At 37.0% G+C, this 14180-nt stretch overlaps 1 protein-coding gene across 1 annotated transcript in view; it reads right to left on the bottom strand.

Annotated features, from left to right (window-relative positions):
- DNAH7 (dynein axonemal heavy chain 7) overlaps positions 1 to 14180 on the bottom strand; it is a gene marked incomplete at its 5' end in the record, with an annotated part of 302031 nt that overhangs the window by 201883 nt on the left and 85968 nt on the right. The window contains 4 exons of the mRNA XM_007953149.2: positions 437 to 649; positions 9022 to 9149; positions 9270 to 9372; positions 12003 to 12171. Of these exons, the coding sequence (XP_007951340.2) occupies positions 437 to 649; positions 9022 to 9149; positions 9270 to 9372; positions 12003 to 12171 (613 nt within the window). The remainder of the gene's footprint in view (positions 1 to 436; positions 650 to 9021; positions 9150 to 9269; positions 9373 to 12002; positions 12172 to 14180) is intronic.

The following is a 14180-nucleotide window of genomic DNA, read 5'->3' as shown; positions in this document are numbered from 1 at the left end:
TATAGCAGGGATTGTGGGGCTGGCGCGGGATCGGGCAGTGTTTCGTTCTGCTGTGCATGGGGTCGCTATGAGTCGGAAACAACTCGATGGCACTTAACAACAACAACATATATTATTTCCTTTAAAGCTATATATGTATATGTAAACTGAAAACTCTTAAAATGTTTCTCAGTAGCAAGCAATTTTATGGTTTTATAATACCTAGTTCAATGTATTTTAAATTACCGAACAGAACTCAAATCACTAAGAATTAGGATTGCAAGTCAATACAAATTTCCTTTTTCATATATGTAAAATAATCATTTCTTTTAGTGCAATTACTGATTTTTTTTTTCAGTTAGTTGTTGAAATCCACAGTTGTCTGGAGCTCTGTAAAGACACCGTCTTGAGATTTACAAACAGGAAATTCATGTTAAGGAATACTTGAGTTCTCTACCTTCAGATTCCCAGCAGCGGTAAGCACTGACTTCACAGCTCTCATTCCATAATCATAGTGATGTTGAGATGACAATTGCTCTGAACACAAGCGATATGTAGCCACGATTTTTACTGACAGCGGTCGAGCAGTGACAAACCCACAGGAGTACAGGACTATCTCAGCGATCATGGCATAGTCAGGCACCATCATTGCTACTGTTCGGAAGAGAGCCTATTGTCACAAGGAAAACATGCTTTTAAAAAGGCTGAGAGATCGCCCTCCTCCTTATTTCTTAACATGGTACAACTTTAGAGATTTTCTGCAAAAATATTAAATCACAATGTTCAAAACATATAGATAAAAGAAAAAAATGATTTTCTGTTATTATATAATAAATATATCATTAAATTTCTGTATAAATTATTTTCCTTAAATTGCGTTTTAAGAATATCTTCATATTTCTATCACACTTAGATTCTTTGCTTAATTATTAATTAATCAAAATGTTAAAGACCAATTACTTTATATTCTTCAGGAGAAGCAATATGATGTAGAGAAAAGAACCTCAGTCTGCCAAAATGTCCAGAAATGTGAGAAAGTACCTATGTTGGGAGAGTGAGCTTTAAGTATGGCTCCCTATGTATCTAAAAAATTACATAATTTTGGCTAATAATGAAACCTCCTAATAATGAAGTTATGTTAGATAAATGATGCATTTTGAGATATTCTTAACCTTTTGAGTCTGTAGTCCCCTCGTCAGGCTTTCAACACACACGATAAAGGAAAGAAAACTGTAAAATAAATTATGGACAATCATTATTAGAAATATATCAGTTTTCCAAATTGTAAAGATAATTCTTTTCTCATGGTATTTTCAACATGTGGAAGAAATAAACCTCATGTGATGGTAAGAAAATAGAAAATTTAGGAGATTTTAAAATAATAAATTGCTGGTGGTTCACACCCACCAGCTACTCTTCAGCAGCAAGACTGGGCAATCTACTTCCGTACTGATACCACCTCAGAAACCCAAGGAGGGGTCACTATAATTCAGATCCAACTCGACGGCAGTGAAAGAAAATAAATAAATTAGAAAATTTGAGTCAGGACTCACTACAATAGTTCACGTATTAAAACATGACTTTTTTGCTTTGAAGACAATAAAGAAAAGAACAATATTCTAGGAAAAAAGAAGTTCCTACGAAAAATGACAACCGTATTCAGATAGTTTTAAAGATTTCTGGGAATTAGTTGAATTACCCAAAACAGAAGGCAAATAAAAAATATGAACATCATGCTTAAGTGATCTGTAGGACTCTTCCAAGTTGAGAACAAAGAAAAGAGTTGCATCAAGGAAGATCCTTCTAATGTGTTATGTTACTAGCTAGAGGACTATTACTGGTACTTAACAACAAGGTTACCATGAAGGAAATGAAAGAATAGAATGTTTTTTTAAAAATAGTGTGAGCAGTTAAGTTGGAATAGGGCAGGCTTAAGCAAGGGTTCTAACCAAATATACCTGAGGAAAAAAGAAGACAAGAGAATTACTACATGGATGGTACTGCTCTAAGATAGATTTTCAACAACTATTTTTTTTTAGTTAATAAAAGAATGATTGAAAGAACAAATCAGTCAGGAAGTCAGTGGTTAGGTTGTAGTAATATAGTATTTCTACAATAGTACAGGTTGCCACTAGTTTGGAGATAGCATCTAGGACTGTGTACTGCAGGTTCCTTCTAAATATGCCAGGTATTTCACAAATTCCTCTTCACACGCTCTCAGCACGATTAGATATGGCTGTGGAATTCCATGAAACAGATAGGTCAGTGGCCAGTGGAACAAAAACAGAGTGAGATAAAGACATTTCAAGAAGTTATTGTGAGTTTTTCATTTATTTGTAGTCTTCCACCAAAAATTTAACATTGATTCTTATTTATCACAAATAAAAACATTCTGATCAAAAGTTTGTTTGGTTTTTTTTTTTTTTTAAGATCTAAATTATTCCAGTGGTGGATGTTCTAATCCAGTGGTTTGCAAACAGGTATGTGTCATAATGATATGTGATGGTCTGATTTTAGATGTGTCAGAAATAATTTGTTACTAATTGCAGGAAGTTAGAGATAATTTAGTGTTTGGGACGAATTTAATAATTCAGTTAATTTTAGAATTAAATTGGATTCTAGTTTAACCAATGAAATAATTTCCAGAGTGTGAGAAAAAGGGACTATCGATCCAGATAACACGACAGGAATTGAATAAATTCCAGTACACATCATAAATGTGAGCATTACCCGTCATGTTTATCTCGATAAAAATTAATCACTGAGAATATAGCTGTTACATTGCTTCTGGTTAAGAAGGGTCCTATGTAAGGAGCTATTTGTACTTCCTGAAACATATTTCAAAGGACTGCATATGGGTGTAAACAAACAACAAAAAATTCAAGCTGCGACTTCTTATCATTCCTTAAAGGGACTGAATGTAGATTCCCAAGATTGTAACGTATTCAGGAATAAACAAGGTTTTAGTTGAATGAAATGGAAGATTCAGGTTCTAATTGGCTTTTTCCCTCTATTGTTAGCTGCTCTAGAGTCAATATTACTGCATTGTTTCATGCTACCTACTCTCTGGACAGGTATGCAACATGTTATTGGCTCTGTGACATTAGGAGATATAGAATGTGCCTATTTTTCTATGGCTTCTTATATTTAATTATTCTGAAAAAGTTATTTAGTATTGATTCTTCAGAGTAGTTTCTACTTAAAGTATAGCTTCTCCAAAGAGAAAATGTGTTTAATTGCTCTACCATGAAGGTTTAATCTAGGTGCAGCAAGATATGAAAATGGGACTCTTCTTGCATGATATTATATGATACATATGCATTGTTGTTGTTGTTGTTGTTATGTGCCGTCGAGTCAGCCCTGACTCATAGCGACCCCTTCTTGGGTTTCCAAGGCAGTATCACTACGGAAGTAGGATTGCCCAACGTTCCTTCCAAGACATATGCATTAAGAAAGTGTATTTGACTTGCCCAATATGCAGAATTTACAAGGGAAATACACATAATTATTGAGCCTTCTAATCTAATTGTAGATCGTGAACTATGTGATAGAGTAAGGAAAGAGGAAGAATTTGTGAAAAGATTTTCATTGAAGAGAGCTGATGTTATGCTGTGAGCTCTCATATCCCGGCTCCCAACAACAGCATGATAGATATCTGCTCATTTGGAGGAATATGGATTAGTGCTTGACTCATGTTTGACAAAGTTCAATGGCCTTGGTGGCAGGATCAGTGTGGCCTTTATTCCCAATGTGATCAATGGGGACAAGGGATGTATGCAATTTGCACAATAAGGAAAGAGAGTCAAGTCCTGTCCAAGATAACACCCTAGCAGAGTGAGAGTTCCCCAAAAGTGAGAGTCTATAAGGAGTCCACGAGCAGACGTCCAGACAGAGAGGTGGTTGTTGTTGTTAGGTGCTGTTGAATTGGCTCCAACTCATAGTGACCCTATGTACAAGAGACCAAACACTGCCCAGTCCTGCGCCATCCTCACAGTCCTTGTTATACCTGAGATCACTGCTCCAGCCACTGTGTCAATCCATCTCTTTGAGGGTCTTTCCCCTTTCTCACTGACCCTCCATGTTACGAAGCATGATATCCTTCTCCAAGGAATGGTCCCTTCTGACAACATGACCAAAGTAGGTGAGACAAAGTCTGGCCCTGCTCGCTTCCAAGGAGCATTCCAGCCTCACTTCCAGGACAGAGTCGTTAGTTCTTCTAGCAACCCATGGTACCTTCAGTATTCTTTGCCAACACCACAACTCAAAAACATCAACTCTTCTTCAGTCTTCCTTATTCATTGTCCAGCTTTCACATGCATATGAGGTGATTGAAAACACTACAGCTTGGGTTAGGTTCCCCTTAGTCTTCAAGGAGACATCTTTGCTCTTCAGCACTTTAAAGAGATCTTTTGCAGCAGATTTGCCCAATGCAATATGTCATCTGAGGTCTTGACTGCTGCTACCATTGGTATTGATTGTGGAACCAAGTAATATGAAATTTTTACAACTTCATTCTTCTCTCCATTTATTGTTATGCTTCTTCTTTGTCCAGTTGTGAGAATTTTCATTTTCTTTATATTGAAGTGTAATCCATACTGAAGATTGCAGTCTTTAATCTTCATCAGTAAGTGCTTCAAGTCATCTTCACTTTCAGCAAGCAAGATTGTGTCATCTGCATATCACAGGTTTTAATGAGTCTTCCTCCAATCCTGATGCCACGTTCTTCTTCATATAGTCCAAAAACAAAAAACCAAACCAAACTCACTGCCATCAAATCACTTATGACTTATAGCTACCCTTCGTTGGGTTTCCGAGGGGGTATCTCTACAGAAGTAGACTGTCCAGTCTTCCTTCCAAGTCATACAGTCCAGCTTCTCATATATTTGCTCAACATACAGATTGAACAAGTATGATGAAGGGATAGAACCCTGACATACTCCCTTTCTTTTTTTTTAAACCATGCAGTATCCCCTTGTCCTCTTTGAATGACAGCCTCCTGGTCTATGTACAGGTTCCTTATGAGCCCAATTACATGTTCTGGAATTCTCATTCTTCTCAATGTTATCCACAATTTCTTATGATCTGCACAGTTTAATGCTTTTGCATAGTCAATAAAACACAAGCAAACATCTTTGTGGTATTCTTTGCCTTCAGCCAAGATCCATCTGATACCAACAATGATATCCCTCATTCCATGTCCTACTCTGAATCCAGCTTGCATTTCTGGAAGTTCTATGTTAATATACTACCACAACTGTTTTCGAATTAACTTTAGCAAGATTTTACTTGCATGTGATATTAATGATATTGTTCAATAATTTCCACATTCTGTTGAATCACCTTTGTTTTGGAATGGGTACAAATATAGATTCTTCCTGTCAGCTGGCCAGGTAGCTGTCTTACAAATTTCTTGGCATACACAAGTAAGTGCCTCCAGCACAGCATCCATTTGATTAAACATCTTACTCCATCAACTCCAGGAGCCTTGTTTTCACCAATTCCTTCAGCATAGCTTCAACTTCTTCCTTCAAAACTATTGGTTCTCGATCATATGCCACCTCCTGATGTGGATGAACATCGACCAGTTCTTTCTTGTACAGTGACTGTGTATTCCTTCCATCTCCTTTGATGTTTCCTGCATCATTCATTATTTTGCCCATAGAATATTTCAATACTGCAACTCAAGGCTTGAATTTTTTCTTCAGTTCTTTCAGCTTGAGAAATGCTGAGCATGTTCTTCCCTTTTGGTTTTCTCACATTATTATAATGAAATGTGTAAAGACCAAGAGGAGGGACTGGCAACTGAGGAGCAATCAATTATCCAAGTCTCAGGAGTGATGGAAGGGAGACCTAGGAGAGGAGCCCCTGAAGAATCCAAGGACAGGTGCATGATAGAAGGTTTTAGCTATAAACCTCTGCCAGGCTCAAGGGCTTCATCCAGAAGGTAACATGTGAACTGTGAGCTTAAAGGATCAGTATGAATTTGTTAGGCAGAAGAAAAAGGTTGTTTAGCAGAAAACTCAAGAGAGAGCAAAAACAGCATGTTCAAATGCATGAAGAGTTCACAGGCTAATAGGCACAGTGTGAGAAAAAAATGTAGAGAAATGGTAGCACAAACAGACTTGGGTTCTAAGGCTCTCATGAGTCATGGCATGAGATCTGAACTTTATTTGGCAGACAAAAAGGAGCCCAGCAGTTTTTTAAGTTTGGAAAATATTGTTGTTGTTGTTGTTGTTGTTGTTATGAGCCGTCAAGTCGGACCCGTCATAGTGACCCCTCCTTGGGTTGCCGAGGCAGTATCACTACGGAAGTAGATTGCCCAACCTTCCTTCCATGTTGGAAAATATATCAGGAGATTATTTTTGATATACAGTAACACTGGTAGCATTGTAGTGGGTGATTCATTAAAGTGCATTTTAGTGGAGAAGAGATTGGTGACAAAAGGCATGTTGCAACAAGACACACAAGAGAAGAGGGCCTGAGCCAAGCTATGGCTGTGGGACTTATAAGCAGTAAGAACTGGAGACTTTTGTGAAACAACATCCCTGGGTTTTGGCGACTGAATTACAGAGAGAAGAAGATGTAAGCTTCAAGAATGACTCTGAAGACTGATAACAACACTCTGTAGGCACCAGCAGGCATTAAGGACGAAGTAACTTGGAAGTGGATCCTTATATGTCAGTAGAAAAATTTCATGAGTTTTATTCATTTAAAAGTATTCTCTACATCATAACTTTGCTGTTGTTGCTATTGCTATGTGCTGTCACGTCCTTTCTGATTCATAGAGGAGGCCATATGTATTAACAGAGGGAAACGCTGCCCAGCCCTGTGCATCCTCACAATCATTGCTATGTTTGAGCCCACTGTTGCAGCCACAGTGTCGGCCATCTTGGGGAGGGTCTTCCTCTCTTTTGTTGACCCTCTGCTTTATCAAGCACCATGCCATTCTCCAGGGAACGGTCTCTTCTGACAACATGTCAAAAGTATGTGAGAAGAAGTCTTGACATCTTTGCTTCCAAGGAGCATTCTAGCTGTACTTCTTCCAAGAAAGATTTGTTCATTCTCTGGCAGTCCATAATATATCCAATATTCTTCATCAACAACATAATTCAAAGATAGCAATTCTTCTTTGGTCTTCCTTACTCAATGTACTGCTTTTGCAAGCATATGGAGTGACTGAAAATATCGTGCCTTGGGTCAGGCACACTTTAGCCCCCAGAGTAACATCTTTGCTTTTAACACTTCAATGAGGTATTTTGCAGCAGAATTGCCTGATGCAATAAATAATTTTATTTTTTGACTGCTGCTTTCATGAGCATTGATTGAGGATCCAAGAGAAATGAAAGCCTTCACAACTTCAATCTTTTCTCTGTTTATCATGATGTTATTTATTGGTCCAGTGGTGCGGACTTTTGGTTTCTTTATGTTGAGGTATAACTCATACTGAAGATGTTAATCATTGATCTTTATTAATAAGTCCTTCAAGTCCCCTTTGCTTTCAGCAAGCAAGATTGTGTCATCTGCATATCACAGGTTTTTAACAAGTCTTCCTACAATTCTGCAGCCATACTTTCTTTCTTATAGTCCAGCCTCTCAGATTATTTGCTCAGCATATAGATTAATATATATGGTGAAAGGATACAACTGATACACATTTTTCCTAATTTTAAACCACACACTATTCCCTTGTTATGTTCAAACAATTGTCTCTTGGACTATGTACAACTTCCACATGAGCACAGTTAAGTATTCTGGAATTCCCATTCTTCACAATGTTATCCATGATTTGTAATGATCTACACAGTTAAATGCTTTTGCACAGTAAATAAATCACAGGTAGACATCTTTCTGGTATTCTCTGCTTTCAGCCAAGATCCATCTGACATCAGCAATGATATCCCTCATTCCACGTCCTCTACTGAATCCCACTTGAATTTCTAGCAGTTTACTATTGATGTACTGCTGCCACTGTTTTTGAATTATATTCAGCAAAATTTTACTTGAGTATGACATTGATAATATAATTTCTGCATTCTGTGAGATCACTTTTCATTGGAAAAGGCATAATGTGCATCTCTTCCAGTCAGGTGGCCAGGTAGCCATCTTCTAAATTTCTTGGTGTAGACAATCAAGCACTTCCAGCATTGCATCTGTTTGTTGAAACATCCTAGTCGGTATTCCGATACTTTCTGGAGCCTTGTTTTTCTCCAGTGCCTCCAGTGCTGCTTAGATTTCTTCCTTCAGTACCATCATATGCTATCTCTGAATTTGTTGAACAGTAATCAGTTCTTTTGGGGACAGTAACTCTGTATTCATCTTAACATATCCATCTTAAAACTCTACATGGCAATGTTTTTGTTGCTGTTATGTGCTGTCAAGTCGGACCCGACTCATAGTGACCCCCCCTTGGGTTTCTGAGGCAGTATCACTATGGAAGTAGATTGCCTCATCTTCCTTCTGAGGAGTGGCTGGTGGGTTTCAACCTCCAGCCTTCTGGTTAGCCATCAAATGCCTTAGGCACTATGCTACCAGAGCTCCCCTACATGGCAATAATGCTGCTATTTTCATTTCAAGCTAAGACATGCTTTCATAATTGTTAGGTTATTTCCAGATATACTTGAAAATGCCTAGGATTATTTATAAAGACAGGAAATTCTCATGTTATAATTTTAATAAAAAAGTAACCCAGAATACACACTTGTTTGGTTTTAACACTGTAAAAGAGGCATTTAAAATTTGAAGGAAATAATATAGTAAGAAGTAGAATGACTACCTTTTGAATATTTTCCTATATTTAAATATTTTTCTCTAATGAGCACTATCTTTAAAATATAAATTTTAGAAATGGCATCCGGTGTGCGTATTTATTTTGTAAAAATACTCAAAGCTGTAAAATAATTCTCTATAACAAACACTTTTCTGAAATATTATGATACTTAAAAGCAAGTATTTTTCATAAAATTCAAAGTTACCATTGTCTCTCTATATATTAAATTTTAAATTATAGAAAAGAATTAGATGACATAATTAGCCACTCCATACCTTCAGATTATCTGGCAGTTCTGATCGCCCAGCATAACCAGGGTTCATTGTAATAAAGACAGCACACGTGGGATCAAGTTTTAGTTCAGTTCCTTCAAACATTAGTATGTCAGAACCTGCATTAATACCTGTGGGTAATCAAGAATGAAATGACTTGGCAATACCACATAAAAATGTGACTTGTGCCATTCATTACCTGCCATATTTCTTCTATTTTCATATAATGCAAAGACAGACTAGTCCATTACCTCTTTGGATAGTAAGAATTTGTTGAGCAACCACAGAAAGTACTTCCAAATCAATTCTATTAAACTCATCAAAGCAAGCCCATGCTCCACAAGATAACAGTCCCTGGGAGAAAAGAGTAATGAAATTTTTCAATTTTATCTGATTGAATATTGCAATGAAATGCTGCATTTTCACACAATCTTTTCAAAGATTTAATATCCTTTCAAGGAAATTGCTTATTCACCTTTATCTTTAAAGACAGCTTATTTTTTTCATTACAATTCATTATTCTGCATGAATAAAGGGTGTGAGTTATTGCAAATTTTTACAATTGATATTCTTACTTTCTGTGTATCTTTTGGCATGGACATCTGTAATTTCAAAGCCTTTCTTATTTTTATTTACAAGCTCATTTTACTTGTTTTTTTCCATGTGCACTCCATAGAATGGGTTGTTATAATCCTCTAATTAATATTACTTCTGTTGCCATTGAGATTGTTCCATGGTCTGATGTCCTCAAGAGCCAACTAATGTAGTTTAAGGACCAGGTCTGCAACCCTAATTCATAGCTACCTCACAGAATACTCCATTTGATCACAAGCAGAAATTGGAAAATAAAGCCAAAGTAGCTCATTCTAAATACAGATTAACTTTTTTAAAAATCAAATAACTCAACAAATATTTTTTGAATACATGTCTTATAGATGTGTGTGTGTGTCTGTTTGTGTGTGTGTGTTTCATTGAGTACTTTGTATATATCTTTTATGCAAGGAAACTAAGGCTACATCACACAAAATGTTAAAGAATTAACCCAAAGCCACACAGTTAATCATGGCAAAGCTTAGATTTGTACTCAGTTCGTTCTAATGAACCACACTGGTTTGAACAATGACTTTAAACAATGACTTCATGCACGTACATTTTCATTATTTAGGGAAGAATCTATGACTCTTACCTCTAATGTATACTATCATAAAAAGATCAGAAATCACAGACAAAAGAATGCTTAGCACCATCACATATGCATACAGTTACACAGACTGTGAGGTTCTTGACAGCATGACTCATGCTATTTTTTATTTTGCATGACATCTTGTTTAAAAGAATCTTAACTCAGAGTATCTAAATAATCAATAAAGACTTATTGGTACGCCAAATTTAATATGTAAGCATTTAAATCTAAATCAAAGAACTAAGAATTCCATGATACAGAGTCAAAAACTGAGTAATATATGTATCACATTTCTTTAAACATTTTAGAGCATGTGGCTATTCAAACTATACTTAGAATCTTAAATCATCATCACAAGAATGTTGTGTATTAGGGTGAATTAAAATGGTGAATGGGAGAGACATCCCCAGAATTACTGGTCAGATGGAGTCTGGTAAGACCCCCAATAATACGGCCCTGGAATACATTCTGCACCTGGAATAAAACTCACTCCCAGGGTCTGGCTCTCAGCCCAATAGTTAACAAGACATCAATGCAGACCACTCAACCCAGGGTGAAGCACACACATACTCTATGGAAATACATCCCTTGGAGCAGTAGACCACGGGACACCAGAGGACCAACATTCACATGGAGGTAATGCAAGACAGACAGGAGTACATAACTATGAGGGACACAGGGGGAGGGTTACTGGGCAGGGAGGGGAGGAGATTGGGTTAGGGTTGGGCATGGTAAATGGGGAATGAAACTAAATACACACGTAATGTTGAATGTAAAACAAACTCTTAAAGTAAATAAAAATAAATAAATAAAAACCATGGTGACTTTATAACATCCCTGGGGATTTCACACCCAAAAATAAATAAATACAACAAAATGGTAAATGGTTATCCAAATGTTTTCTTGATATTGTTTTCATTAGAGTTGGACTGTTTTTTGTGTTTTTTTTTTTTTTAATTCTTATTCCAAATGTTTCAGCATTAAAAAAATCCAGTCTTCGTTTACCCAAAGTGTTAAAATGACCACTCCATATTTCAGCCAGGATCAGCATCCTCTCTGGGGTATACCTTTTTTTTCCCTCTATTTTAAATAGTGTTATCTTTTTCTGAAGAAAATTTGGAAATGTAAAGATTAAAAACTCTTTAAAATATACTTTAAAATTACAGAAAACTATACAATGAAATAAAACAATTTATAATCCAAAACGGATTATTTTTTGTCCAAATGTACCATCTGTTATTTTTTAAAGAATAACCAGCTGTAGCAACAAGGTGCTAAAATAACTTACATTTTTTTTTTGTAATCTACCAGACTCATAATGACACCTACGTGTGGGAATCTGACTTAGAAAAACAAAAACAAACAAACAAGGATTTTAAGTTCACGGTAAATAAAGTATTAATTAGAAGTCATCTGTAAAAGTAAATTATTGAATTATAATAACTTGTTAATAATAAGATTTACAGGTTAAATAAGTCATTAGATCTCTAGAGTCTTTACTTGATTTAGTAACTCTCAAACTATCATCTGCCCCAATGCATTTAAGGGACACCACTCATTGCTATCAGGAGTGACCCATTACAGCTGGGACTGACAACTGGGGGGACAGGTAAAACTCCTTCCCAAATAAGGTCTGATACAACCCAGGTCACTTAGAGAATCATTGACATAGTACTTTAATTTTTACCTTTAACTAAGCTACAGTAAGTCATTTAGTTGCTGTCAATTATGTTTTGTCTATAAATAACTTTCCTCTCTGATCAGTTATCCTACTGTAGAGATATGAGGAATCAATTCAAACCTTAAAGAATTTTCCTAAAGCCAGATAATCCAATCCATCAGAGCAGTTGAAAACTACACATTGTTTGGCTACAGCTTTTGCTAAGTCTTTAGTAGTTTCAGTCTTTCCAGTGCCAGCAGGACCTTCAGGTGCTCCTCCAAGGTGCAGGTGAAGCGCTCCAAATAAGGTTCTGAAATGTAAAAAACAAACGACCTTTTTTTTTTTATGCATATACAAAAAAGAAAGTGTAAACTTAGAAAGAAACTTGCTACTACTTCTTTAACTACTTCTTCCTTTATCATCACCTCTGAAAATCTTCTATAGTGTATTAATTCATCTGTTATTATATTTACTTCTGTTTCTATGACAATCACAACAAATTTGCTTTAGAAATTCAAAGCAGACTTCAATGTGTACAAGTGAGCTGACCTTCAATAACCCAGTTCCCGTAGTGCGATGATACAGAAATGCTACATAACATAAAACAGATAATAACTTTTAGAAAACAGGGCTATTTTTGAAAGATAGGAAGAGAAATCAACAATAAAGACAGAATTCTAAGCTAGAGAAGTAATTAGGTGCTAAAGTTACAGAGGTTAATATTGTTAAGGGATCTAGCTATAAACACAAGTATATTTATTTATGCTTGCTTAAAATCTAGAAAGGGAATCCTTAGAACTGGGCAAAATGGGAGCTGGAATGGAGCCACCAATATAAACCTATAAGCCTTGAAGGAGTGCCTTAACTCTAAATGGGAACTAAAATTATTCTAGCAAACTACTGAAAGCAGACAGAGAAGAACTACGGAAGAGACAAGAAATCTTACCCTTCACAAAACCAAAAACTAAACTCATTGCCGTGGAGAGCATGATAAAAAGGCTACATTAGTCATGGGGTTAAAATCCAAATTTCTATTACCCATGGGCAGATGAACTCAAGCTAGGAAATTAACATAATAATTTTGAACTGGACCAGAGAAATCCCCTAACACCCTTCTCAGAGGTAAGTGTCAAACTATTCCACAGCCATATCCCACAGAGAAAATACAAAACCACCTCTAGAAAAATGAGCTCACAGTTGAAAATGATGGACTGTAGCAGGGAAATGGAGCTCTAGTGACATAGTGCCTAAGGCATTTGACTGCTAACCATGAGGTTGGTGGTTCAAACCCACCAGCCACTCTGCGGAAGGAAGACTGGGCAGTCTACTTCTGTAAAGATTTACTGCCCTGAAAACCCAAAGGGGGTCGCTATGTGTCAGAATCAACTCAACGGCAGTCAGTTCGGTTTTGGGGTTTAGCAGGAAAATAAGCAGGGGGAGGGGATATGAAGAAGAAAGAGAGAGAGATTTGAAAAATAAATAAATAAAGGAGAGAAAGAGAGAGAGATTCTGAAGGGAAGACTCAGACTTGCAATGATAAAAGCACATGGACAAGTCTGGGAGTGTGACTATACAATGTGTTCTCCTGTCCTCTTTGGCATCCTGCTCATCTGTTAAATGAGATTTTAAATAAAAAGCCACACCAGAAAATCGTGAGGAAAAAGTAGCCTGTCTCAGTTTCCTAGTGTTATTATAACAGATGGTATAGTGCTTAAGGCATCTGACTGCTAACCAGAAGGCTGGTAGTTCAAACCCACCAGACACTCCTTGGAAGGAAGACTGGGCAATCTACTTCCGTAGAGATACTGCCTCAGAAACTGAAGGAGGGGTTGCCATGAGTCGGATTCGACTGACAGCAGTGAGTTTCGTATTTTTTTAGTTTTGGTATTATAGCAGAAATACCCCAAGTGGGTGGCTTTAATGAAGAGAAATTTATTCTCTCACAGTTGTTGTTGTTGTTAGGTGCTGTCGAGTCACTTCCGACTCATAGTGACCCCATGCACAGCAGAATGAAACACCACCCAATCCCGCACGAGCTCCATGATCCTTGCTATACTTGAGCCCCTTGTCACAGCCACTGTGTCAATCCATCTCGTTGAAGGCCTTCCCCGCTTTCGTGGACCTTCCACCTTACCAAGCATGACATCCTTCTCCAGGTAATGGTCCCCTCTGACAACATGACCAAAGTAGGTGAGATGAAGTCTGGCCATTCTCGCTTCCAAGGAGCATCTCGGCTGCACTTCTTCCAGGACAGATCTGTTAGTTCTTTTAGCAGTCCATGGTACCTTCAGCATTCTCCGCCAGCACCACAACTCAAAA

Source organism: Orycteropus afer, unplaced genomic scaffold (assembly GCF_000298275.1).
Source record: "Orycteropus afer afer isolate SDZICR_OR568_19922 unplaced genomic scaffold, OryAfe1.0 scaffold00374, whole genome shotgun sequence".
NCBI classification, from domain to species: Eukaryota; Metazoa; Chordata; class Mammalia; order Tubulidentata; family Orycteropodidae; genus Orycteropus; species Orycteropus afer.
This window is presented reverse-complemented; position numbering and strand designations above follow the sequence as displayed.